The sequence below is a fragment of the Fukomys damarensis genome, unplaced genomic scaffold (assembly GCF_012274545.1).
Source record: "Fukomys damarensis isolate Sample0158 unplaced genomic scaffold, DMR_v1.0_HiC HiC_scaffold_15, whole genome shotgun sequence".
Lineage (NCBI taxonomy): Eukaryota > Metazoa > Chordata > Mammalia > Rodentia > Bathyergidae > Fukomys > Fukomys damarensis.
This window is the reverse complement of record NW_022900927.1, coordinates 59,643,839-59,670,595: the sequence shown is the minus strand read 5'-3', so window position 1 is coordinate 59,670,595 and position 26,757 is coordinate 59,643,839. Positions and strand designations below refer to the sequence as shown.

Here is a 26,757-nt window from a genome sequence, read left to right as displayed (position 1 = left end):
GACAAACCAAAACCTAAAACCACCAAGCACAACTGTGGGCGGTGCATTTGTACTATGTGACAACAGAGTCCTGATGTTGTGTAATATGACAGAACTGGTGCTTAATCTGAGATTGTTTTTTTTTTTCCTACCTTCATATGGATCCTAAAGGTGAAAGGAAGGACTGCTTCAATCTGTGATAGAACACATCTCAATTCCCCAAAGTAGACAAACCAAAACCTCCCTCTGCCAGAGGGAGTGAATAGAAAAAGAACTGGATGTACTAACTGACACCTCAGAAATGAAGTCTTGTCCTAAGGAATCAAAATAGTGCCATCCTATAAAATAAAATTAGTCTCAGCAAAAAGTTTTTAAGAACACTAACGTCAAGTGGATCTCAGCAGTATCTTGTAGACTAAGGCTGTGTAAAATCAGAATAAGCACTTATGAAGAAGTAAACTTTAAAATAATAAGGGCTTCATGTAGTTGAATAATATTCATGTCAAATTCAAACCTGTAATGAAGGGGAAAAGTGTATTGGATCATAAAAAAAAAAAAAAACCAAGTCAGTGAAGTAAAAGATTAACTCAAGACATTCAGTACGTAGAAGACATGTGGGGAAAAAAAGTTATGAGAGAAACAATAAATATAAAGTGAAGATCCAAGAGATGTGATATGGATATGATATCAATTTTATAAGAAAGATCATGACAATGAAGAAAAAAGTACTGACAAGAAAAAATTTTCATTATGAATTAAAGAATATCTTGAATTTACTGAATTATGCAAAATTTCTAAAGAAACTTACTAAGAAATTTTTAATTTTTATAGTTTCAAGGATGAGGGAAAGTCCTTTAAACATCCAGAGAGAAACTAACATAACAAAACGGATTACTTAGAAATGAATAAAATTTATCTGATATCAGATACTTTTCATCTCTAAGGATCCAGAATACAGTAGGGAAATGACTAGAAAGTTCAAAGAAATTGATTATGACTCAAAATACAAGAATTACATGCTCAGTCATGGTGTGAAAAACGATAGGATGTAAGTCATTTTCAGATACATATTTTAGAATAAAACTTTTTGAAATAATTGTTCAAAGATACATTTCAGTTAATCAAGAGATCAGTAATGAAATTCTGAAGAATGAGCTAGGAAAAATATTAGCCTAAAATATTTTGCGATGTAAAATGAAAATTGTAAGATATAAAATATGTTTTCACACGATTCTCAATATGGGTGTAGCACTTTACATAAATTTTAAAGGTTAAAAGAGAAGACAAAAAATATGTAATCATGTAGTGTGAACATCTTATGTAAAACCCTAGATTACTTAGTAGAAATTGGTAAATGGAGTCTGGGCCGGGTGAGGAGTTTGAGGAATAGAGATAACAAGTAGACTAATTTTCTCATTTTAAAAATGCAAATGGTTTAATAGTCAAGAGTCTCAGTAGCTTGTTCCAACTCTTAGTCGCTGTGTCACCCCAGGGTGGCTATTTAGCATGCAAGCATTAGGCCCCTCACTTGTAAAATGACAATGCTACACTCCCAAGTTGTGTGGGGATGAATCAGCTACTTCAAATAAAGTAGTTGGCACCTAGAAGAACTTGGCAAACATGGGCTATTAACTCATAATGGGTGAAATCAAAAGATATCCTTGAAAACGGGAACAAATTTGAAGATTTTTGTAACGTATTTAATTAAGAGAAATTCTATGTACATTGGTAAGATAGAAAAAATATGTATGAAAATGTTAATAGTAATTATTGCTAGGTATTGAAAGTATTTTCGCTCATAGTTATGAAAAATATCATTATGAAAAGAGAAAAGTTAGTAGCTTAGTTAACCAATGTTAACATTTAAGTGTCTATTACTCTAAAACTTTTCTTCATGTGTAAATATCTATTTTATTTACTCATTCATTTAAAAAAATGTTTATTGGTTACTATGTTCCAGGCTCTGTACTAATCTCTGTCCACAGCTGTGACGAAAAGGGATGAAAATCACTGTCCTTGGGGCATCATAAATAAATAAAATGTATAGTTTGGAGAGAATGGCAAAAATAAGTAAAATGCATAGTTTTATATTGATAGTTGGCATAGAGAAAATATAAAGTGGCAAAAGGATAAAGATTGGTAGTTGCCTCTTCAAGTAGGATGATCCATGAAGGCCCTGTTGAGAAAATTGTGAAGTGAGCCCTCAGTAAGATAGACGAGGTGTAGGGGTTATGTTACTTCTTAAGGGGAGAGTGTTCGGGGCAAAGGGACCCAGAAGAATGGCTAACGTACTGGGGGACTTGCAAAAGGTGATACAGCTCGATGTAAGCAGGGAAAAGACAGGGTACTTGGAAGGTACTTGTAGGAGCTTTTGTCAGAGGAGAGGAGCTGTGTACTCAAGGTTGAGATCATGTCTGACCTCACCGGCTCAAAGTCTTGGCTTTTGCACGGAGTCACTTGAGGTGCTGGTAAAGACTCTTTTGTAGAGGACTGACTTGATGTAACCTGTCTTTCCTAGGGAAACCGACTTTAGGGATGAGAGTTGTCTCAAGAGGTACCAAAGAACAAGCTGGGGGAGCAGTTAGGAGGCTGTTGCCACCGTCTAGGGAAAAAGTGATGATTGAGAAAGAAAGGTAACATTAAGCATCGAGACTGCGTGAGACCACCAAAGGAAAAAATGCAAATAGAAAAGGGAAGAGGTCCAAGTAGGTCAGGCCTAAGGACACTTCAGTTTTTACATTTTAGAGATATGAGGACTAATTAGTAAGAAAAAAGATAAATGAAAATGCCATTTACCAGCACCTCAGATAAAATGGATCACTCTGGCTCCCATGATCACAAAAATACCCAAGCAAACATATAGATCCTTTATTTAGGCTCTCTGGCTGCTATTTTCTGTGATGTCTTCTCTAATGGGTTGAGTGGTCATGAAAGACAGCAATAAATGATCAGTTTTCTAATGTAACATCCATACATTTAAAGCACATTTGGTTCTGTCTGGCTCCAATGGAAACATTAGGAGAGTTCAGCATCATTCATTGTTGCTATGGATACAGCTCCAAACCCTTATAGAGGACTTTTATTTTATATTCAATATTGTTACCATGGCAACAGCAGTGCTGATTTAAAACATAACTAACTAAATGTAAATTATCTTTAACATTTTTTAATGCTTTCTGTGATGTGTCTTGTTAATAGGGTTACACTTTTGATAACTCTCCTACTCTTTGAGATGACACACATCATTGAATGCTTCTAAGAAAAATCTAGGCTGTTCACTGCTTACAAGAATGGAAAACACAGAATTCATTTGAATTTATTAAATGCCCATAGATTTACTGAAGGTATTTAGATGATTTTGAGTTCATTTCAAGGTGTACCTTTTTTTGGCGGGGGTGTTGGTACTGGGGATCGAACTTGGGACCTTGTACTTGTAAGGCAGGCGGCAGAACCACTGAGCTAAGTCCTGGTCCTCAAGGTATATCTTTTTAAATACTTGAGAATGATTATTAACTTTAGAGTAATTAGAAATGAACTTAGGAAAAATGATTTCCATCCTTCTCATACTGCAAATCACTTTTTTATTTAAAAATGGTAGATCTACCTATTTTGTTTGTTTCTTTCACTTCTCCAAAAAAGTTCTATTTTTCACACTTATCACCAGTTGGCATGGGCTAAAAATAGAAAGTTTTCCAAAACTGAACCAAAATACCTCAGTGCTCTTGAAAACAACACACTGAAGTTAAAGGGCCCCTTTCTCTCCCGCCCCCAACTGCAAGCACTTCTGCTTGGGCAAAGGCATGGCTACAGTTACTGCAGCGTTACAAAGAAATACATTTTGGTGAGGGAAAAACAAAACACCTTGGTTCCAAATGAAGTTATTCGCTACAGACCATTTATTCATGGGGCTGTAGGCTATGGGAATTACTCCTAGGACAGAGCTCTCTTTGAAATCCCTATCTCTCGAGGGGGTCAGAGAGCGGCGAGAAACCGTCCCTCTGAGCTTGGCTCATGCACCAGGAACAAAGAGGTCCATGGTTGAGTGTAGTGGAGGGAGGGTGCGTGGGAAGGGTGAGAGCAGCTAGCTTCCTCTGCTGCAACAGGAGCTTCTTTCAATGCAAAGCGCACGCCAAGCCAGATCAGGCACGCTACCAAAAAGATACAATAATTTAGTAATACAGTCTGCCCAGGCAGCTGAGCAGCTGGAAATGAGGGAGCTTTGAGATTTGCTATAAACGGTGGGGAAATTGGCTGATAGCCTCTCTCCTATATTGAGCAAAGGGAGCAAGAGAAAGGACTATAAATGTTTGAAATCAGAGCCAAAGTGCATAGTCTGTTCTGGTCCAGGAGCTCACAGGACTCCAGCATTCTCCAGCTTCTGCTTTAAAAGATGAGTTCGGTGGACTGTGGGACTAATAGACCAGGAAACAGCAGAGCTTACCGGAATGCATTTTCAGAAAGGCAACTATTGATCTTAAGTTGTTACAGGAAGGAATTTTATTACAGGAGGTTTTATCTGATGCCTTTCAGCAGCCAGGCATAGCAACTATCTTTGGGCTCCTTATGCACTCAGAGTAAATATCCAAAGGTCACTGCCGGTTCTGGGGGCGGGGGCGGCTGTGAGATGGTTTTCTAACACAGGCGATGCTCGGATAGGCTACTCCCGTGGATGGCACCTTGTACTGACGGCATAACAAATTCAGGGCTACGCAACAGACACATAGCCGTGCAATATAATGGGAAAAGGCAGGCCTGGGACTAGCAGTTGTGTATCCCAGACCAGCTCTTCTCTTCACTAGCCGTGTGGTTCTGCATTGCGGCCAATGTTACCATAAAACCTACTGCAGGGGTTTATGTGTGCGATGACCTTGAAGGAAGAAGGCACGTGACAGATGTGTGCCCCCCCTTGCCTGGGATGGACACTTCACTTTTGTAACCCAAAATAAATCCCTTTGCACATGCAGTTTCACATGCCAGCAGAAATTTTGATTTTTGACCTTGGACAATTACAGAGGATTTAAATGGCTCTGTGGTTCGTTGGTTTTTGTTTGATTCATACTTTTGTTTGAACATGTAGGGGAGCCTGAAAGACTTAATATTTGGATAAAACTGAACTAGCCGAAGCTCACGAACCCATGGCTAGGAGGACAAAACAGATGAGCTACAATAATGTTTACATAAATTTACGTTGTAAAGTTTTTTTAAAAGATAACATGTCTCCCTAATATTTCTGATAAACCCAGTACATTTTAAAAGCTTGTTGAGACACTGTACATATTATAAGAGTTTAGCTCCTTGTTTTCTTTAGTCAAATGAAGTTGATCTAGCATTTATATATAAAATACTCTACGACTGTTTCACATGATTATCTTTTCTTAACTAAATATCAAAAAATAGTTGGAGCTGTTTCAAAGTTACCAAACTTTGGGGGCAAGGACGTAGCGCAACAGTGCCATGCCTGCCTGGCAAGTTCAAGGTCCTGAGTTTAGTTCCCCATACTGGGAAAAAAATGGAAAAATTGCTAAGCCTCTTTGAATTTCTTTTTTATTCTCTATAACTATATTATTTAGGGGATCTTATTTAGGTGAGTTTATTTTATTTGAGCTAATATTCTTCCTCATTTATGTAATTCTCAGGATTATTTATGCATAAATCGCATCATGTATTACAAGGTGCAAACATGTATGGAGAGGCAGTTTTTTTGTTTTTGTTTTTGTTTTTGTTTTTGTTTTTTTCTGATACCAGGGAATGAACTAAGGACCTTGCTCTTGCAAGGCAGGTTCAATGCCACTGAGCTAAATCCCCGGCCCAAGGAAGTTTATTAATAAGCCTGTCTACTTAGCAGGGTACCATTTAGTCACATTAAAAACATCTTGACTGTAGAAAGGATGTATTTTAAAGTGAAATATTTTATGAATGTATATTTTTACAATACAAATATTTTACTTTAAACTATTATGCTAGTCTAGGTGCATAAACCATGGAATTTCTGCGGTAAGCGCATAATCCTTGATCATTCTTCACCAGAACAAATATGTTCTGAATGGGACATATTCTCTTAAGACCCTTGCTGTCTAAATAACATGATAGAACACAAGAGGGTTGTGATGCTCTGAGAGCAGATGGTAATAATAGCACTGCTATCTGGTACAGCGTTCCCTTTTCACTGGTAAGGTTGGAAGGCTAAGCCAAGACTTCAGAGAAGCTGAAGATGGAAATCTTCCCTGGTTAGATTAACAGGCTTCCATGGATTAAAATCAAATAGTAAGTTAGTAATATGTGATTTCTTAAAAAGTAAACCACTATGAATATATATCACTAAAAACAATACTCACTTAGCCCCCAATGCTTATACATATTGTTACTAGAAACAGGAACTAGGAAATAGAACTACTGCATGGACCCAACTGTTTTTTAAAATAAAATGTTAGATAGGTGTGGTGGCAAAAATCTGTAATCCCACCACTTGTGTGGGCTGAGACAAGAGGATCACAAATCCAGGCCCGGCTTGAGAAACTTAGCAATTTAGTGAGATACTGTATCAAAATTAAAAAATTGAATAAAAGGGACAGGTAACTGAGGATGTAGCTCCCTTTGAAGGCCCTGGTTCAAGCACCCCCCCCCCAAAAAACTTTTCTTCATGTGTAAATATCTATTTTATTTACTCATTCATTTAAAAAAATGTTTATTGGTTACTATGTTCCAGGCTCTGTACTAATCTCTGTCCACAGCTGTGACGAAAAGGGATGAAAATCACTGTCCTTGGGGCATCATAAATAAATAAAATGTATAGTTTGGAGAGAATGGCAAAAATAAGTAAAATGCATAGTTTTATATTGATAGTTGGCATAGAGAAAATATAAAGTGGCAAGAGGATAAAGATTGGTAGTTGCCTCTTCAAGTAGGTTGATCCATGAAGGCCCTGTTGAGAAAATTGTGAAGTGAGCCCTCAGTAAGATAGACGAGGTGTAGGGGTTATGTTACTTCTTAAGGGGAGAGTGTTCCTGGCAAAGGGACCCAGAAGAATGGCTAACGTACTGGGGGACTTGCAAAAGGTGATACAGCTCGATGTAAGCAGGGAAAAGACAGGGTACTTGGAAGGTACTTGTAGGAGCTTTTGTCAGAGGAGAGGAGCTGTGTACTCAAGGTTGAGATCATGTCTGACCTCACCGGCTCAAAGTCTTGGCTTTTGCACGGAGTCACTTGAGGTGCTGGTAAAGACTCTTTTGTAGAGGACTGACTTGATGTAACCTGTCTTTCCTAGGGAAACCGACTTTAGGGATGAGAGTTGTCTCAAGAGGTACCAAAGAACAAGCTGGGGGAGCAGTTAGGAGGCTGTTGCCACCGTCTAGGGAAAAAGTGATGATTGAGAAAGATTTCAGGTTTACTAGAGGTAGATAGAGACATCAGGATTCACTGCATGATTCAAAAGAGGCATAAGGGTGACTCTAAGATAGCTAGATATTTAAGTATGGAATTCAGAGGAGAAATCAGATTGAAAGTAGAAATTCGGGGGTTTTCATTGCTTAGGTGACATTTTAAGCCTCGAGACTGCGTAAGACCACCAAAGGAAAAAATGCAAATAGAAAAGGGAAGAGGTCCAAGTAGGTCAGGCCTAAGGACACTTCAGGTTTTACATTTTAGAGATATGAGGACTAATTAGTAAGAAAAGGAAAGATTGCAACGTGGATGAAAGCCAGAGGATTGTGGTGGTCTTGGGTCTTCGGAATTAAATAAACATATTTCATTCAGGAGGGCTGATATCTATCTATCAGGAGGCGTAGGTCAAATAAGATGAAGATGCAGAAGGTCCATTTAGCAATGTGGAAACTTTGGTGCTGCTGATGAGGGATGTTTCGGTGGAGGGCTGTGGAACAAAAGCCTATTTGGAGAACATCTGCCGGACCAAGTGAGAAATGAGCATGAGCTCCTCTTTTGCAGAATTAGAACACCAATTTCCATATTTTCTTACTTTAAATTAATATTTCTCTTCCTGTGTTAAAGTGGTGGAAATTGCAATTTGATTGCATTTTATTTTTTTCTATCCATGGAAAATTGCATGATGCCCCTGACCTGAAAATTGCTGTGAAGTATTTTGCTAAATGAAAATGCCATTTACCAGCACCTCAGATAAAATGGATCACTCTGGCTCCCATGATCACAAAAATACCCAAGCAAACATATAGATCCTTTATTTAGGCTCTCTGGCTGCTATTTTCTGTGATGTCTTCTCTAATGGGTTGAGTGGTCATGAAAGACAGCAATAAATGATCAGTTTTCTAATGTAACATCCATACATTTAAAGCACATTTGGTTCTGTCTGGCTCCAATGGAAACATTAGGAGAGTTCAGCATCATTCATTGTTGCTATGGATACAGCTCCAAACCCTTATAGAGGACTTTTATTTTATATTCAATATTGTTACCATGGCAACAGCAGTGCTGATTTAAAACATAACTAACTAAATGTAAATTATCTTTAACATTTTTTAATGCTTTCTGTGATGTGTCTTGTTAATAGGGTTACACTTTTGATAACTCTCCTACTCTTTGAGATGACACACATCATTGAATGCTTCTAAGAAAAATCTAGGCTGTTCACTGCTTACAAGAATGGAAAACACAGAATTCATTTGAATTTATTAAATGCCCATAGATTTACTGAAGGTATTTAGATGATTTTGAGTTCATTTCAAGGTGTACCTTTTTTTGGCGGGGGTGTTGGTACTGGGGATCGAACTTGGGACCTTGTACTTGTAAGGCAGGCGGCAGAACCACTGAGCTAAGTCCTGGTCCTCAAGGTATATCTTTTTAAATACTTGAGAATGATTATTAACTTTAGAGTAATTAGAAATGAACTTAGGAAAAATGATTTCCATCCTTCTCATACTGCAAATCACTTTTTTATTTAAAAATGGTAGATCTACCTATTTTGTTTGTTTCTTTCACTTCTCCAAAAAAGTTCTATTTTTCACACTTATCACCAGTTGGCATGGGCTAAAAATAGAAAGTTTTCCAAAACTGAACCAAAATACCTCAGTGCTCTTGAAAACAACACACTGAAGTTAAAGGGCCCCTTTCTCTCCCGCCCCCAACTGCAAGCACTTCTGCTTGGGCAAAGGCATGGCTACAGTTACTGCAGCGTTACAAAGAAATACATTTTGGTGAGGGAAAAACAAAACACCTTGGTTCCAAATGAAGTTATTCGCTACAGACCATTTATTCATGGGGCTGTAGGCTATGGGAATTACTCCTAGGACAGAGCTCTCTTTGAAATCCCTATCTCTCGAGGGGGTCAGAGAGCGGCGAGAAACCGTCCCTCTGAGCTTGGCTCATGCACCAGGAACAAAGAGGTCCATGGTTGAGTGTAGTGGAGGGAGGGTGCGTGGGAAGGGTGAGAGCAGCTAGCTTCCTCTGCTGCAACAGGAGCTTCTTTCAATGCAAAGCGCACGCCAAGCCAGATCAGGCACGCTACCAAAAAGATACAATAATTTAGTAATACAGTCTGCCCAGGCAGCTGAGCAGCTGGAAATGAGGGAGCTTTGAGATTTGCTATAAACGGTGGGGAAATTGGCTGATAGCCTCTCTCCTATATTGAGCAAAGGGAGCAAGAGAAAGGACTATAAATGTTTGAAATCAGAGCCAAAGTGCATAGTCTGTTCTGGTCCAGGAGCTCACAGGACTCCAGCATTCTCCAGCTTCTGCTTTAAAAGATGAGTTCGGTGGACTGTGGGACTAATAGACCAGGAAACAGCAGAGCTTACCGGAATGCATTTTCAGAAAGGCAACTATTGATCTTAAGTTGTTACAGGAAGGAATTTTATTACAGGAGGTTTTATCTGATGCCTTTCAGCAGCCAGGCATAGCAACTATCTTTGGGCTCCTTATGCACTCAGAGTAAATATCCAAAGGTCACTGCCGGTTCTGGGGGCGGGGGCGGCTGTGAGATGGTTTTCTAACACAGGCGATGCTCGGATAGGCTACTCCCGTGGATGGCACCTTGTACTGACGGCATAACAAATTCAGGGCTACGCAACAGACACATAGCCGTGCAATATAATGGGAAAAGGCAGGCCTGGGACTAGCAGTTGTGTATCCCAGACCAGCTCTTCTCTTCACTAGCCGTGTGGTTCTGCATTGCGGCCAATGTTACCATAAAACCTACTGCAGGGGTTTATGTGTGCGATGACCTTGAAGGAAGAAGGCACGTGACAGATGTGTGCCCCCCCTTGCCTGGGATGGACACTTCACTTTTGTAACCCAAAATAAATCCCTTTGCACATGCAGTTTCACATGCCAGCAGAAATTTTGATTTTTGACCTTGGACAATTACAGAGGATTTAAATGGCTCTGTGGTTCGTTGGTTTTTGTTTGATTCATACTTTTGTTTGAACATGTAGGGGAGCCTGAAAGACTTAATATTTGGATAAAACTGAACTAGCCGAAGCTCACGAACCCATGGCTAGGAGGACAAAACAGATGAGCTACAATAATGTTTACATAAATTTACGTTGTAAAGTTTTTTTAAAAGATAACATGTCTCCCTAATATTTCTGATAAACCCAGTACATTTTAAAAGCTTGTTGAGACACTGTACATATTATAAGAGTTTAGCTCCTTGTTTTCTTTAATCAAATCAAGTTGATCTAGTATTTATATATAAAATACTCTACGACTGTTTCACATGATTATCTTTTCTTAACTAAATATCAAAAAATAGTTGGAGCTGTTTCAAAGTTACCAAACTTTGGGGGCAAGGACGTAGCGCAACAGTGCCATGCCTGCCTGGCAAGTTCAAGGTCCTGAGTTTAGTTCCCCATACTGGGAAAAAAATGGAAAAATTGCTAAGCCTCTTTGAATTTCTTTTTTATTCTCTATAACTATATTATTTAGGGGATCTTATTTAGGTGAGTTTATTTTATTTGAGCTAATATTCTTCCTCATTTATGTAATTCTCAGGATTATTTATGCATAAATCGCATCATGTATTACAAGGTACAAACATGTATGGAGAGGCAGTTTTTTTGTTTTTGTTTTTGTTTTTGTTTTTTTTTCTGATACCAGGGACTGAACTAAGGACCTTGCTCTTGCAAGGCAGGTTCAATGCCACTGAGCTAAATCCCCAGCCCAAGCAGTTTATTAATAAGCCTGTCTACTTAGCAGGGTACCATTTAGTCACATTAAAAACATCTTGACTGTAGAAAGGATGTATTTTAAAGTGAAATATTTTATGAATGTATATTTTTACAATACAAATATTTTACTTTAAACTATTATGCTAGTCTAGGTGCATAAACCATGGAATTTCTGCGGTAAGCGCATAATCCTTGATCATTCTTCACCAGAACAAATATGTTCTGAATGGGACATATTCTCTTAAGACCCTTGCTGTCTAAATAACATGATAGAACACAAGAGGGTTGTGATGCTCTGAGAGCAGATGGTAATAATAGCACTGCTATCTGGTACAGCGTTCCCTTTTCACTGGTAAGGTTGGAAGGCTAAGCCAAGACTTCAGAGAAGCTGAAGATGGAAATCTTCCCTGGTTAGATTAACAGGCTTCCATGGATTAAAATCAAATAGTAAGTTAGTAATATGTGATTTCTTAAAAAGTAAACCACTATGAATATATATCACTAAAAACAATACTCACTTAGCCCCCAATGCTTATACATATTGTTACTAGAAACAGGAACTAGGAAATAGAACTACTGCATGGACCCAACTGTTTTTTAAAATAAAATGTTAGATAGGTGTGGTGGCAAAAATCTGTAATCCCACCACTTGTGTGGGCTGAGACAAGAGGATCACAAATCCAGGCCCGGCTTGAGAAACTTAGCAATTTAGTGAGATACTGTATCAAAATTAAAAAATTGAATAAAAGGGACAGGTAACTGAGGATGTAGCTCCCTTTGAAGGCCCTGGTTCAAGCACCCCCCCCCCAAAATAGGAATAAAATCTAAACATACAGAAGAGCAGAAATTAGCTAAAGCACTGGTTAAAAGGGATTGTTGGGAGGTGAGAAATCAAAACCCAGGTTATACTCTTTATAATACATACATCTATAGCAAAAATGGCGTACACACACAAAGGTAATATGAAAGAAGTTATACCTGAAAAATACCAGCCCAAAGAAACTTAGAGTAACTACACAGCATTCAACAAAATGGATTGTAACCTGAACGACATTACTAAGGATACAGAGAATCATTGTGAAATAATAATAGTTCAATTCATTGAGAAAATACAAAAACATTTATACAGTTGAAATTATATGCTATACATCATATGATATCGGTGTATATATATATTTAATAGAATGACAAGTAAAAACTCATAAACCCACTAAAACTAGATTTCAACATCTCTTAATCAATGAAAGAAGAACAGCTCAAGGAATAAATTTAACTTAATAAAATGCATAAAACTTTGTACCTGACAATTAGAGACTACATGTTATCTTATGGATCTGTGATTAAAATTGAGCATGTGTTGGTTAGAAGCCAATTTCAGCACGTATGAGACTCTGACTCATACATATTGCATTGTTATGAAAACAGTTCAATTAAATTGATTAAGTTATTACCATATATTCTGCTTATATTTTTAAAATTTGAATACAAATTTCCATATAATTCATGAGAGAAGAGTTAGGAGACACTAAAATGCTTACTATAAAATGCTTTAAATTGAATAAAAGTTTAAATACTAAATATCAAACATGGTGAAGTAGCGTAAGTAGGAATTGGAAATTTTAAATGCTTATATTAGAAACAAAATTCTGAGATTAATAAGCTAAATGCCAGCTTAAGAAAGGTTATAAGAAATAATGCAATCAACCTGGAAACAGGAAAAAAAAAAGAATAGTAAAGAATAGAAATGAAAACAAATATAAAATCCAAAAGATAGAAATTGAGTCTTGATAACACTTAAAAATGCATTTTCTAGTAAAAATATTAAAGAAAAAAGGTTTGAATAAGCTATGTTAGGAAGGAAAAGGGGTCTATTACAGATTTTAAAGATATGAAAGATTTTAAAAGTGAGCAACTTTGCACCAATTTTTAATGCTGAAATAATTGTTATAGATAATTATAGCTAATACTTCAAAAACATATTAAAACCACAAGTAATCTTACAAATATTTGATAACTCGAATGAATAATTTGAATCTTCCTACAAAGAGTATATTGAGTCCACATTTTTTTTAGTACATATTTGCTGCACATGATGGTTGCATCCATTGTGGGGAACTGGTACATGTACATAACACATCTCAATTCTTTTCTTTCCCTCTCCTCCCAACCCCCTTTGTGTGTCAGGATCAGATTTATTTATTTGTAAATCCTTATAAAGTTAACTACCATACATTCATATTAACAACCAGACTAATTGGCAAAAAAACATAAAAGACATAAGATAATTATACTATTGTCGGTGCTGGATTACAATAATTGTGTCCTCTTTCTCTCTCTCTCCCTCTCTTCCTCCCTTCTTCCCTCCCTCTAGTAAATTAGATATAAAAGCTTTCAAGACAGATCTTTCCAATCTTACACAAACTTTTCTAGAGAATTAGGGATTTTCCCTCAACTAATCCCATAAGGCTAAAGATCTTCATATCAAAAGTAGTCAACACAAGAAGTATAATATTAAAGGTCTACTTCACTCAGGGATATAGAAGCAAAAATCCCCCCCCCAAAACATTAGCAAACCAAACTAGAAGGCTATCAAGAGAGTTCATGATGTCCATACTGTTTTTCCTTTCAGTATCCCATTTTAATATCTAATATTTAACATTAAATGTATAAATTTCATTCACACCAACAGTTTAAAGAATAAAAATTACATAAACAAATGCAGAAAAACATTTGATAAAACTCAACATTTAACCATAATTAAAATTCTCAGCAACTTTAGAAGAGGACACATTTGACTTACTAAATGGTATCTATCCAAAATTTAGAACAAATATTACTTTGCTAACACTATAAACATTATAAAGTTTTAGAGCTATCTGCAGTATATGATAATACTGTTTTCAATTATTCATTTTCTTTTTTTTTTTTTTGCTGTGGTACAATGTTGTGCAATAAAGAAAGTAACATTTGCCTGTTCATTCCCTTTACTTTAGATTTAGAAATATGACGTTTTTATTCAAGAAGAAATGATAGTATGGTAATTCCTACACAGGGAAGGGTGGAGGGGGTAAAGGGAGGGCTGGGGAACAGGGAAAAATAAGAACCAAGATAAGCCCTGTAAAGGTCCAAGATCCCAATGATGAATGTAACTGTATTGTATACCTAAAATGTACTGATAAACTTAATAAAGATGAAAAAGAGTCATTACATATCTCTAATCTAACAAGACATTTGTATCACACAGCCTCTGAGCCACATCACCATATACTCGTGAGATAACAAGGGTGAGAAGAGAAAACGGTGTCTTGGTATAAATCTAAAAATTGTTTTGATCTCAGGAGCCCTTGAAACAGTATGAGGTTCCAAGCATCCTGCCTTGGACTTCATTTTGAGAACTCCAAATTCAGGGTACATTTTCTGTATGGAACTAAGTGCATTCTTACATAACCACAGTGCAGGGGCTGGAGGTGTAGCTTGGTGCCACCGCGCCTGCCTGGCAAGTGCAAGGCCCTGAGTTTGACCCTTGATACCAAAAAAACAGACAACAAACAAACAAACAAAAAAACCGGGGCAAGCAAATCAGGATATCAACCTTAATACATTATGTCCATAGCACATTCCTTAGGGTGCATTCAAGTTTTGCTAGCTACCCCAGTAATATTTTTTTGTAATAAAATGACCTATTCAGGTCATATGTTGCATGGAATTGTGCTGTGCCTTTGTCTCCTTGTCTGGCACAGTTCCTCTGACTTTCTTTGACCTTGACGCTTTTGAAGATTAAAGGCCCGTTGTTTTGTACAAGGTCCCACAAAGTGCATTTTCCTGACATTTTTACTTGATTAAACCTAGGTTATATGTCTCTGACAGGAAAATCTAGCAGGAACTCTGCATTTTTCCCATTGCAGCCCATTAGGTGGGGTCTGATTTTGACGTTTTGTTCTTGATGGTGTTAACCTGGTTCAGTGATGAAGGTAGCACCTCCCAACTCCTTCACTGCTGAGTTAATCTCTTTCTCTGGGTAATTAATGAGTTTTTGTGGGGGAGGAATTTTGAAATTATTTAAATTTCCCATTCCTAACAGACTTAAAAACTATTTACTACGTTCTTTGTTTATATGGGCTCTTGTTTTCCCATTTTATTTAGTGGGTTATAATCCCTTATTGTCATTGTTTAATTTGTTCTAAATGCTGTCCTCGATTTCACCAGTGGGAAGCTGCTTGAGCTGGCATCTCTGTCCTGTTAGCGTGCCCTGTCAGTCTTTGAGCACTTCCTTGTCTCCTGGCACAAGATGTTCTAGGCCCATCTTGCACTTTCTTTGTACTCGCCCTGGTATCAATCATTTTTCAGTGGGTTCGTCTTTTAATGGAAAATACGTTTCAAAGCTATATCTGGGCTTTTGGGGTATGAAAAGACCTATTTTTGAGATGTTACTGAGATGTCAGTTTTAGTTCCTCTCAGTGGACAGAGCTAGGGAATATATTTCTGTAAATACATATGTACACAAATGCATATGTACATCTATTTATCTTTAAAACACATTCCAACCCAATATCACATGGTTTTTTCCCTTTTTATTTTGTGACATCCTCCTTAATTTATGAGAACTCTGGTTCTTGGTTATCCATAATGTATTTATTTGCTCAACCCCTCTGAAAGCAACCAAACTCCTATGGCCACTCCTATCTTCTCCCCACTCGGGGATTTTTTTCTCACTTGGATAGAGATTCGACTCTCCGTCATGGTTTATCCTCATCCCTCTGTGTCCCATACTGAGATAGTATCATTTCACAGCAAGCCATTCCCACTTGTGAACATCCTTCTCCCCCTGACTTGGCTTTGATGCCTCATGTCACGGCCACACCATACATGGATATTCCCTTCTTCTGTGTGTCGTCACCCTCTTCACCCTGTCTGACTTGATGCCCTTTCCAGGCCGACCCTCAGTAGCTATAGCCTCCTCTCTTGGCTGAGCTTCTGACTCCTGTCAAGCGGCTCCTTCTGCTTGGATTCTCTTCTCATCCTTCCTAGGTGCTGACCCTCCATGGTGGGCTGCTCTGTGGATAGCCTCGTACCTCAGTGTGGACTCCAACATGCCATGCTCAGTTATCTCCCAAACTAGACACCACTCTCGCCCCACTCAGGATCTGACACCCCATCTTGGGCCCCTGCTAGTCTCCTCCCTCTAAGTGTGTGCACCATGTTACTCTTCCCCATCTGGTGACATCGGGACGGATGTGCTCATGGAGGAAGTGGGCAAAGGGAAGAGGAAGTTGCCAGCCGCTGCACAGTGAGCTCCTCTACTTATGACTATGGAGCTCTTTTGGAGCATTGGTCATTTTCTTGATTTCTACTTGCTAATTTTGAAATTTTAGGTTACAATTTTCAAATACTTTGGGATGATTTTTTTATTTAAGCATTAAACATTCATTTTTGTCCTTTTTTCTTTCAATGTCTCTAAATTGGGTTGTATCTGATTCTTTCCTGTTTCTCATATTTAATGAGATGCTGTGGTAGCTTTCCATCTCTGTGACAAAATATCAGCGGTATCAGTTTTATGGGGGAAAGATTTATTTTTGATGTTTTGGTCTGTGGTTTCTTTGTTCCATCACTTTGTGCTTATGGAAAGGCAGAACATCATGGGAGGGCAAGGCAGAGAAAAACTGCTCATTTTGTGGTGACCAGGAATCAAAAAGTAGGAAAGAAGAGAAACCAGGCTCCTATGTTCCCTTCAGGGACACAGGACACCTCCAGGGACAGCATTTCCTTCCACTAAGCCCCACCAGCACCGTGCTGGCACATGACACTGAGATCCAAACCAAGTATTAATGGTTTATATCTAGAAGTCCCCCCTAAAACCCATGTGCTTACAGGTGGGAGTTTTGGGAGATGACTGGATTTGGGGAGATTACGGCTGACTCGTTAAGAGGTAGGGCCCGGTCATAAGTGACAGGTCACTGTGCACATGATGTGAAGGTGTTTGTCTCCCTTCCAGCTCCTCCTTGATCCCTCTCTGTTTCCTGGATGCCATGACATGAGCAACTTTCCTCAGCCCAGTCCATTTTACCACGTGCGAACCGTACAAGGACTGAAACTTCTAGAACATGAGCCAAAATGAACGTCTTTTCCTTTTAACTGTGGAAGGTAACTGTCGTGTCCCAGAGATGAGGAAAATGACTAAGACACTACAACAGAATGGCTACCCTGGACGATTAGGGAGGGTCCAGCAGGAATGAAGCTCACTAGCTTTCCCCCACTTCATTTTAGTCCTAATGCCATGACTCAAAAGCTTTCTCCTTTGTCCTTGTTATGAAGTACTAAGAAATATGGATACTTCTCTGCCTGATTTGGATGGGCTTCCTGCTGCTGCCCCAGAGTTCCTGGCACCTCCTTTCCAAAACAGTGCTCTCACACTTGAACGCTGTACTTTGCTGTCCTGTTATATCCAAGGTCTCCACCCACTGGATGTCTGCTTTTCATGGTCCCCACACTTCCCCATTACATGCAAAAAAAATCCTTCTTAAATCTCTGGTGTTTTTTTCCCCTCATTCAATGTTGATTCTGTTCCTAAAAGCTTTTCTTCAGAGGGACTCTTTAAGTTTCTTGAAAGAATGTGTTTATCAGATATTCCTGAGATTCTCAAAAGCTTCATCTACTCCCTGGTATCTTGTTAGAGAATTTTTCAAGTCCTGCTGGTTGTTGTCAGATCCTGTTGCTTAGCATCCTCCTTCCTGGGGGCCCTCTTTTGTGAGTTCCTAACTGGTGGCATTCTCTGGATTCCATGGCTTGTTGGGATCATCAGTTTTACCTTTGTTGTCTTTATTGCAAGAGCCAACCAGTTCTGGATCCTGCTGCTGTCCTGTGATTTGGCTATGCTCGTCCGTTTCAGGGTCCTGGACATCTCTTGATACTTCACTTTATTATGTGCTCATTTTATTCTTCACTGCCTCACATATGGAGGTTTCTTGTTGTTTTTGTTTTGGTACCGGGGATCGAACTCAGGACCTTGTGCTTGTGAGGCAGGTGGCAGAACCACTGAGATAAATCCCCAGCCCCCTATGTATGGTTTTTAGGAGGTTCATGGGTGTTCCACATATGGAAAATATTATGCCATTGCATGTACTTGCCATCAGAAATATAAGAGCTTTTAAAAGTGTACATCAGATCATGTTAACGCTATTTCCACCTTTGTCTCTGATTTTTCTCCACAATTCTAGCCATTCCCTGCTACTCTGCCATGGTCTTCTGACTGTTCATAGCACCTTCTGGGTTTTCCATTTCATCTTCCATCACCCTGAAAAAACCTTCCCCAAAGCTGTGAATGCTTAACTTCCTCAGAGTCCATGCTGTGTCCGGGTGCAGCGTTAGCTCTTCAGGAAGACATTCTCTAGTCACCAGGAGCATCTCCCTTTCATGCCTGTGTCTCCCTTTCCTTTCTCCATAGAATGTAACCATCAACAGAAATCATACTATGTTATTTTTATTTTCCTGTAGTTGTCTTCTTCGGCTAGAATGTAAGTGACATGGATATAGGACATTGCCTTTGGCACTATTGAAATTTTGTCACCTGATAACTGATTTTGTCACAGAGGAAATGTTTTATATATAATTTTGAATTCACAGTTTCTACTAATACCAATATTGGTACTAGAATCCCTGAAAATGGAAAATACTTTGATTTTCTAAAAGCTAATGCAATGACCTAATAAATAAAAATTATAATCTATAATAGAAGTCACATTTGCTAAAATTTGTTTCATCCTAACATGAAATTTTGAGTTTTACTGTTTTTTTTTTCTAATTTATATAGGTGATAAAGATTAGGAGGTAAGATGGGTAAGAGATTGAACTGCTTATTACTGTATACTTACTTTGGCATTTCTTTGAAATGCTAATGACACTTTGAATATCAGATTGGAATTCACACATATTTAGTTCTGTACCTTGGCATGAAATATCCACTTATCAAAAGAGAAGTGTGAAATTAAATCAGACAAGTTATGAAAACAATTTTATTTATATATTTTGCCTATTTCTTGTAAAGAAGTAAGAAAGCAGAAAAATCTTTTCAAAGGATATATTTTAAAGCTACAAATGGAAGCAAAGGGGTAAACTCCATGTGATTGCCATGTCAAAATAGCGATCTGTATTGCATACCAATATAGTCAGTTCATACATTTCTTTGAAAATTACAGAATCATCTAGATTTAAAATTATCATTATTATCATAGAAATGTATATTCAATGTGTTCTTACAATAGGAACTGTTCCAACCACTTTCTTGCAGTGATCCAAATGTTTATGCCCCCCCATATATACATGTTGAAATCCTAACCTTGAGTTGACAATGGTAAGCGGTGAAAACTTGAGAAGTGAATGAGTTGGAGGGGCAGAACCCTCGTGGATGGGATTCATGCCCTTATAAGGACCACAGGAAGTTCCTTCATCCTTCTGCCATGTGATGATAGACATGGGGCTGTCGATGAGCCAGAAAGTGGCCCTCATCAGGTACTGAACCTGCTGATGTCTTCATCTTGGACTTCTCAGCCTCTGAAACTGTGAGAAATAAATAAGTGTTGTTTATAAGCTATCCAGTCTATGGCTATTTTTGTTACAGCTGCCCAAATAGACTAAGACACTTCTATTCATTCGTCACAGTATTTTTAGGTGTATATTATTACTCTCATCATTTTCCAGGTGTGGAAATATAAGTATTTCCAGAATTTATTTGAAAAATGCATGCAGTGTGTAAAACTTGGGATATAGAGGCTGTCTATTGCCACGTACCAAACCAACTCAAAAATAATGGCTGAAAATCATAGCCGTGACTCTAGCTCCTGATTCTAGGTGTTTTCTTCTGGTCTGAGCCATCCTCAGCCCTCTGGGCATTTCTTGTCGATGCACTGCGTCACTTGACAGAATGGCCTGAGATTGTGAAAGTTGGCTGGCTATTGGCTGGGCTGACATTGGTGGCTGGTGTAGTAATGGTGTCTTTTGGTTTTTCTGGGGTTTGTTGTTGGTGGTGGTGGTAGTTATTTTTACTTCTTGAGGTCTTATCCATCCTGGAGGGTTTTTTACCTCCTAGAGCTAGTAAATGCCAAAGGAGAGCAAACCCATGAGTAGGCTATCCATATGGAACCCACCAATCCAAAGTTCATGGCCTCAACCACCTCTGTTACCAGAATGTTGCACTCTGGGCCACAATTCACTGCCTTAATCATGCAGGGCCAGGGGCCAGATAACCAGGGGCAGTCCTTATGCCCCAGAGTCTGCTGAAATCATTCAAATTAGCCAATTCTAAACCTCCTCGTCTCTACTTTGTTTGTCTTTTCTCACAGAAACCACAATAAGGCCTCTTGCCTCAATACCCCTACTCCTCTGCCTCTTGACTGAGCTCCATGCTTCTCCCAGGGCCCCTGAGGTGTGCTGTCTCCGTCTTCTTGGATCTATAACTGTCTGTCTGTTCAGTGACAGTTGTCTCCTGATTTCAAGTCTAGCTTTACTACAACTGAAAATAATAAAACCTATATTTAAAAACAACTGGATAATGGTTCATTTCATCATCCAGTAGTCTAGACTGGCTTTCTCACATGGTGGCAAGATTCCAAGAGTAAGAATGTTTGAGTGCTTTTCAAATCTCTGTTGATGTTCACTGCTGTCTTTTTGATAATGCCAGGCACATGGCCACAGTGGGGTCAGCAAAGGAGGATGCCAGGAGGGAGTGGCTTCATGGAGCCTTGTGCAGATTGATCTGCTACAATCTCTCCACCACTCAGGCTTGCTGGGGGGTTTCAGACCAACTCATTGTCTTCAATTAGAGTTATTTTTAAAATTCAGCCACTGAAATAAGCTGGTACTAATTTGTGTGAGTGTGAGTGTGTGTGTGTTTGCAATACTGGGGATTGAACCCAAGACCTTCACACTGAGCCACGTCCCCAACCCAGCCCCCTTTAATATATGTATTTTGAGACAAGTTATTACTAAGTAACTAAGTTGCCAAGGCTGGGGTCAAACTCGGGATCCTCCTGTGTCAGCCTTCTAGAGTACTGGAATTACGGGTGTGCACCACCACTCCCAGCTACTATTTGACCGCTGTTGACAAAAATATTATCAACTTTCATGATGCTCAGAACTGTTATTCCAAAAACTAAGCTCGTAGACTGATCACTGAAGTTTCTTTTACTTAGGCCTTAACTGTATGTGACTAGAGGATTTAGACAATATAAAGCATATTTGGTGTGTAACTGTCATTTGGGAAGAAGATGGATCCTAATAATATTTACAAAACCTATCAACAATATGATGCCCCTAAAATATTCATAGTACCGTCTGAGGAACATAGTCAGAAGCCTTTTTAATGGAGATGTACAAAATACTTTTCCCACAATGAATAGCCCTTCTTAATTTTCCTTTTAGGCTCAATCCTGTTAATGTTCATCAGCAACTTTGAAAACAAAATTCTAAGCTTCCTTATTTCAGAGTCCTCCATCCTACCATCACTCTCATCCTATATCAACCTCCTTATGTTGTAAAGCACTCTGGGATCCAAGCTCCACAGGAAAAAGAAAGAGAAAATAAATTGGAAGAGAATTTCAAGTCTTATTTCTCCTGGGTACACTTTTCCTAATTTCCAGAAATAGCTGTGAATGTGAGAAATGTGTCTATCTCCAAAAGGAGCCTCCTTGCTTGTCCTCTTGTTAACCATCCCTAATTGGTCTTTGATGGGAATAGTAATATATGTATTCTGGGTCATTGGATGTTGGAACCTGATAGACCTTAGCTTGAATTTAGCTTAGTCTTTTACCTTATAGGCGGGGGGAAACTCTGGCAATTTAAGTTGTTTAACTATTACTTCTGACTTATAAAAAAATGGATATGATAAGACATAAACTCTAGTCTTCTTTTCCTCTGTACAGTATTGAGGACACAACCCAGGGTCTTCACACTGAGCTATATCCCCAGCCCTTTTAAATTTTTTTTTTTTTAAATTCTGAGACAGAGTCTTACTAAGTTGTTAAGTTGTGCAGGCTTAGCTTGAATTCGCAATTGTCCTGCCTCATATCTACTCTCAGGGGAGAGCACATGGAGACCACAGAGTCTCTGTTCCAAAGAACAGGTGGTCCGTGGCAACCTTGGGCAAATGTCCATTGAGACTTACTGTGGTTTCCAATTGCTGAAAAATAGAAGAATCAGTATTTTGCCCATAGCTGTTTCTGTCAGAAAATCATGATTACTATGAACAATCACATCACTAGATTTTTGTGAGGATCAAATGATAAAACATAAATATAACTCCTGGTTCGGTGGCTCCTACATAGCATGTACTCATTCAGTGTTACTTGTTAATTTGTAAAGACATTGAAGTTTGAGGCTTATAATAATAACCAACTTCTTAAAGTGTGAGTCAGCAAATCAGCTTTAGGTTTGTTGACATTTATGTGCCTCATGGGCTGTATTTGATTTTGTAAGAATACGTTATGGCATGATTAGATAATACAACTTTGATCTTGGAAAATATTTAGCTATCTATATGAATTCAAATGACCACTAGAAGAAGCTAAGGTCTTTAGCCAGGATTTTACACAATATATATCTTTAAAAGTCAAATTAAATCATTTAAAAAACTATACTATATGTTTAATCTCAGAGAATATTTAGGTTTTATCTTAGAAAAAATTTCTAAAGCAATACAAAAAAAAATATCATTCTTCTTTGGCCTCTTTTCTTCATTACAATTCCAAAGATGTGAAAAAATCAGAAAATAATGCTATTTCAGAGGAAGAAAAAAAGATAGCTTTGCATTAATAGTTCAACACTAGTTTGATGCGAGAGGCTTGCTTTGTATGAAAATTATAAATGCAATATTTGCCTGTGTTAAGCCTCAACAAATCCTTTTTGTTTAAATCGTATGTTACATGTATAATTATTATGAATCACATTTCAAGTAGTGATATGAGTATTATTAACCTTAATTACCTTTTCATATCATTTTTCTTAGTACATGTGTGCAGTAACATGATGTTTACGTTCCTCATATGGGCTGGTACTTGTGCAGAACACATCTTCGTTCCTTTCCTAGTCCCTTTTCCCTCCCCTACCCCTCATTCCATTTGTTGATCCCCTTCTTTTTTCATATGTTTGCATTACATAATCTTTACCTTTAATTGTATTTCTTTTCAAGATTCTGCTTTTTAATTTATTAGCTGGGAAGAGAGCAAGGGGTTATTATTACATATAATTTTGACTTACCTAGCTTATGTTCTACAGCACAATGGTGCATTTACTTTAAGGCTTTGAATGTAGGTGTTCCAATGAAAGACAAGGAAGTTTTGTTTATCCAACATGAAATGTACCCTTTGAACACAAGGGGAAAGAGTATATAGTCACTCCATGTTCAGTTTATACCTTTGAGATGAGCTCTAAGGTGTATCGGGAAGACTTAATTCACACCCACATTCATTTTATATGTGGCGCCAAGGGGCCATGGGAGTTTTGTAAAGTGAGGGTATTGCAACATAGCAATGAAAATGCCTGTACGTTGCACCATTTCATAAGGGCACTGCTGCTGTCCCGTGGCTTTATAAACAAGCATCCTGACCTCCTTCTTCCCTTTTGCAGATGTCATCTCTCAACAGGAAGACAGTGATCCTCCCAAAGAATATGATCCCGGCCAATTTGCAGGCCTTCTGCATGGATCCTCTCCAGCCTGTGAGTCCCCTGAAAATCCATTTCATCTCTATGGAAGAAGGGATCAATGTGAAGAAGGACAAGAAGTCAGTCTTGCAAATAGTCCTTTGCCTTTCAAGCAGACTCCAATAGAAAATAACTCTGAACCTTTGGTAAAGAAAATTAAACCCAAAGTGGTCAGTAGAACAATTTTTCACAAAAAAAGTAACCATTTGGAGAACCATACCATTGTTGGCGCGAAAACCACCAGAAGTGGATCCCGCAGTGGGGACCAGTGGGTGGTAAACACAGGGGGATTTGTGGAGAGAGCATGTACTCTGGGAAGGATAAGGTCATTGCCTAAAGCCCTAATCGACATGCATTTGTCCAAGAATGTCTCTAAATCTGATTCTGATCTCATTGCCTACCCTTCGAAAGAGAAAGCATCAAGAATTAACTGGAGCGAATCTTCAACTGCTGAACACAGTTCCAAAGGGAATTCCGAACGAACACCATCTTTCACATCCGAATGGGAAGAAGTAAGCCTAGCTCTTCTTCTTGTTGTTCTTTATGAGACCATAGAGTTGAAGGAGCTTGAGGAAGGGATTTTCAGTTCTTTAAATCTTTCAGAAGCTCAAGGAAAAATTAACAAATGCATGCAGCTGCCACCAGAAGGGAAAGGTCCTATGGGTAACACGTGGTAATTGCACAGCAAGTGTAAAAACAAACATAGTTCCACACACGGGGGGACATCTATTGTTTCCATAGAAATTTATGTCAAGCAGAGGTAATAATTAGCTACAAAGTACAAGAGAATGTTCGCATCACTCCTACCAAACACTGCCAATAACAGATTTAGAAAAATATTGCTATTTTGCTACTTGCTAAACTTTTTGTTAGCTTATTTCCCTTCTTCAAAGTATCTTATATTTTCAGAATATCTCCTTGTAATCTTAAATTTAATGATAAACAGAGCTATCCTGGCTTTTCTTCAAGAACCATGCAAGAAATATGTATCACTTAATATTTCCCTTTTACAGCTCTCAGAGAAACATTAAATAAAAATGCTTTGGGGTCAAGTATCACCAATTTAAGCTCTACTTAAAGTTTTTAATCTAAAAGAATTATTCAGAAAGTAAGTGCCCTTGTAAGGTTATGAAATATTATCCTTTGTTCCTAAGGAGGATTACATCATAAAGCAATAAAGCTCCTTGCTTTTACTTGAATTTCTTTTAAAGAATGGACTAGAGTCTCTCTTGACATTTCATTCTAACATGTCACATTTTGTCTTGCAAAAGACTGCCACTCAGATTAAGTTTTGAAGTACATTAGGTCACTATAGTATTTTGAGAAGTAGAAATGGATATGGTTCTGATACTGACATTATGAACTGAGTTGTTTGGGAAAAGCACTTGATATCTCTCTGTCTCTTTCAGGTTGAACAAAGTGGGACATTTAAGTAATACTTGTTCTTTCTGAAGGTTGCCACCTGACTCCATTTACAGGAGGGAGACTGACTCAGAGATGGTTGTAGCTTAGTCAGCTTCTGAAATTCCGAACTAATAAAATGCCTAGTGTTTTGAGTATATCCATTTCTTGCTTCTAGTCTTGTGATTGGACGCTACTAATCAGCTTGCAGCTGGCCAAACGGTTTAAGGTGTTCGCTTCCAGTGGCCTCTCTGGTGAACTGGAGCCTGCCCCTTCACCAGTCGGAAGGGAGGCGTGCTGTCAGGAGCCAGAGAGGGCAGACCTCATCACCCGGACTTAACCCCACCCCTACCCCTGCTGAGTTCAAAGAGTACATAGTCCCTACCTTACTGACTCATGCAAGCACAAAGTTCAAGAAATACGGAGAACAGCCAAGCTCATTTTGGAAGTTTAGGAAAGGGAAGCATAAACTGTATTTTGAAAGATATTTACTCCCCTTTTCATCTTTGCCTGTCTGCTGCTTAATTGTAGTATTGCTGTGGCATTAGAACCAAGAATACCTGACCCTGACATGTGGAAGTTATTTTACAATGTAATATCCAAGAGAATGTAATAATCCGCTTTCATGATTTTGGTTTCTCACAGATTGACAAAATAATGAGTTCCATAGATGTTGGAATCAACAGTGAACTTGAAGAGATGAATGGTGACACCACAAGTAAGGAAATTTTCCTCTACATTATAATGAATAAATTCACTCAAGGACTAGCCAGAAAAGGATAAACTCTTTAGATAATTTCATGTATTATCATTATCCCAGTAACTACAATTATTTCCTGCTCCTGTCAGATCCAACAACCATGACCTGTAAGCAACATCAGTTAGAAGTGTATTGATTCAGCAAATGGAGATTGTTGTCCCATGTCCTATTTCACTATGCCACGTAATATTAATGAAGCTTCAACTTCATGTTGAGCTCAGTGTAAAGCACTTCCAAGGGCTGTAGAACCCAATGACTTAATAGACTACTATTTCTCATTCCATGAAATGTCCCATTTATCCTGGCCAATGTGATTAATAACTTCTCCCAAGTCATAAGTGCCATTTGGCCAGAACTGTGTGTCACTCATCTTCGTGTGTCCCATGGTAGATAGCAGTATATCTGACAAAGAGCTGGCTTTCTGGTCACTGTTAATAAATAACCCTTACTAAATGTTTCCCTCCTTAAAAATCAAAGCTCAGAGTAGAAGGCCATTTAAGGGCTTTTTGCTTAATACTGATAGAGGATATTAAATACCACATAAAACCAAATCTGAACTAGGAGTAACATTCATGCTTTAAAAGTTACTATTCTTCAAAGCCTCACACAATTTGAATTCCATTTCTACCTTGTCACAGAGTAGAAATGCGGCTGTATATTAGGCAGGTCTGTAGAATTTTGAGTTTAAAACCGATGATTTCTCAGTTCTCAAAAGAGCTCATGTTTAAAGCATAAGTGAGCACAAATCCTTGATTTTTTGAGATAATAATGTTAATTTCTATAGAGAGAAGT

The 26,757-nt window shown here is 38.3% G+C and overlaps 1 protein-coding gene across 11 annotated transcripts in view; it reads left to right on the top strand.

Annotated features, from left to right (window-relative positions):
* Positions 1-26,757, top strand: part of Anks1b (ankyrin repeat and sterile alpha motif domain containing 1B) — a 1,036,613-nt gene that overhangs the window by 567,452 nt on the left and 442,404 nt on the right. For all 11 annotated transcript variants that reach the window (XM_010629141.3, XM_033763852.1, XM_010629138.3 and 8 more), the window contains 2 exons: positions 23,730-24,316; positions 25,851-25,923. In XM_010629141.3, coding sequence (XP_010627443.1) covers positions 23,730-24,316; positions 25,851-25,923 — 660 coding nt within the window. The remainder of the gene's footprint in view (positions 1-23,729; positions 24,317-25,850; positions 25,924-26,757) is intronic.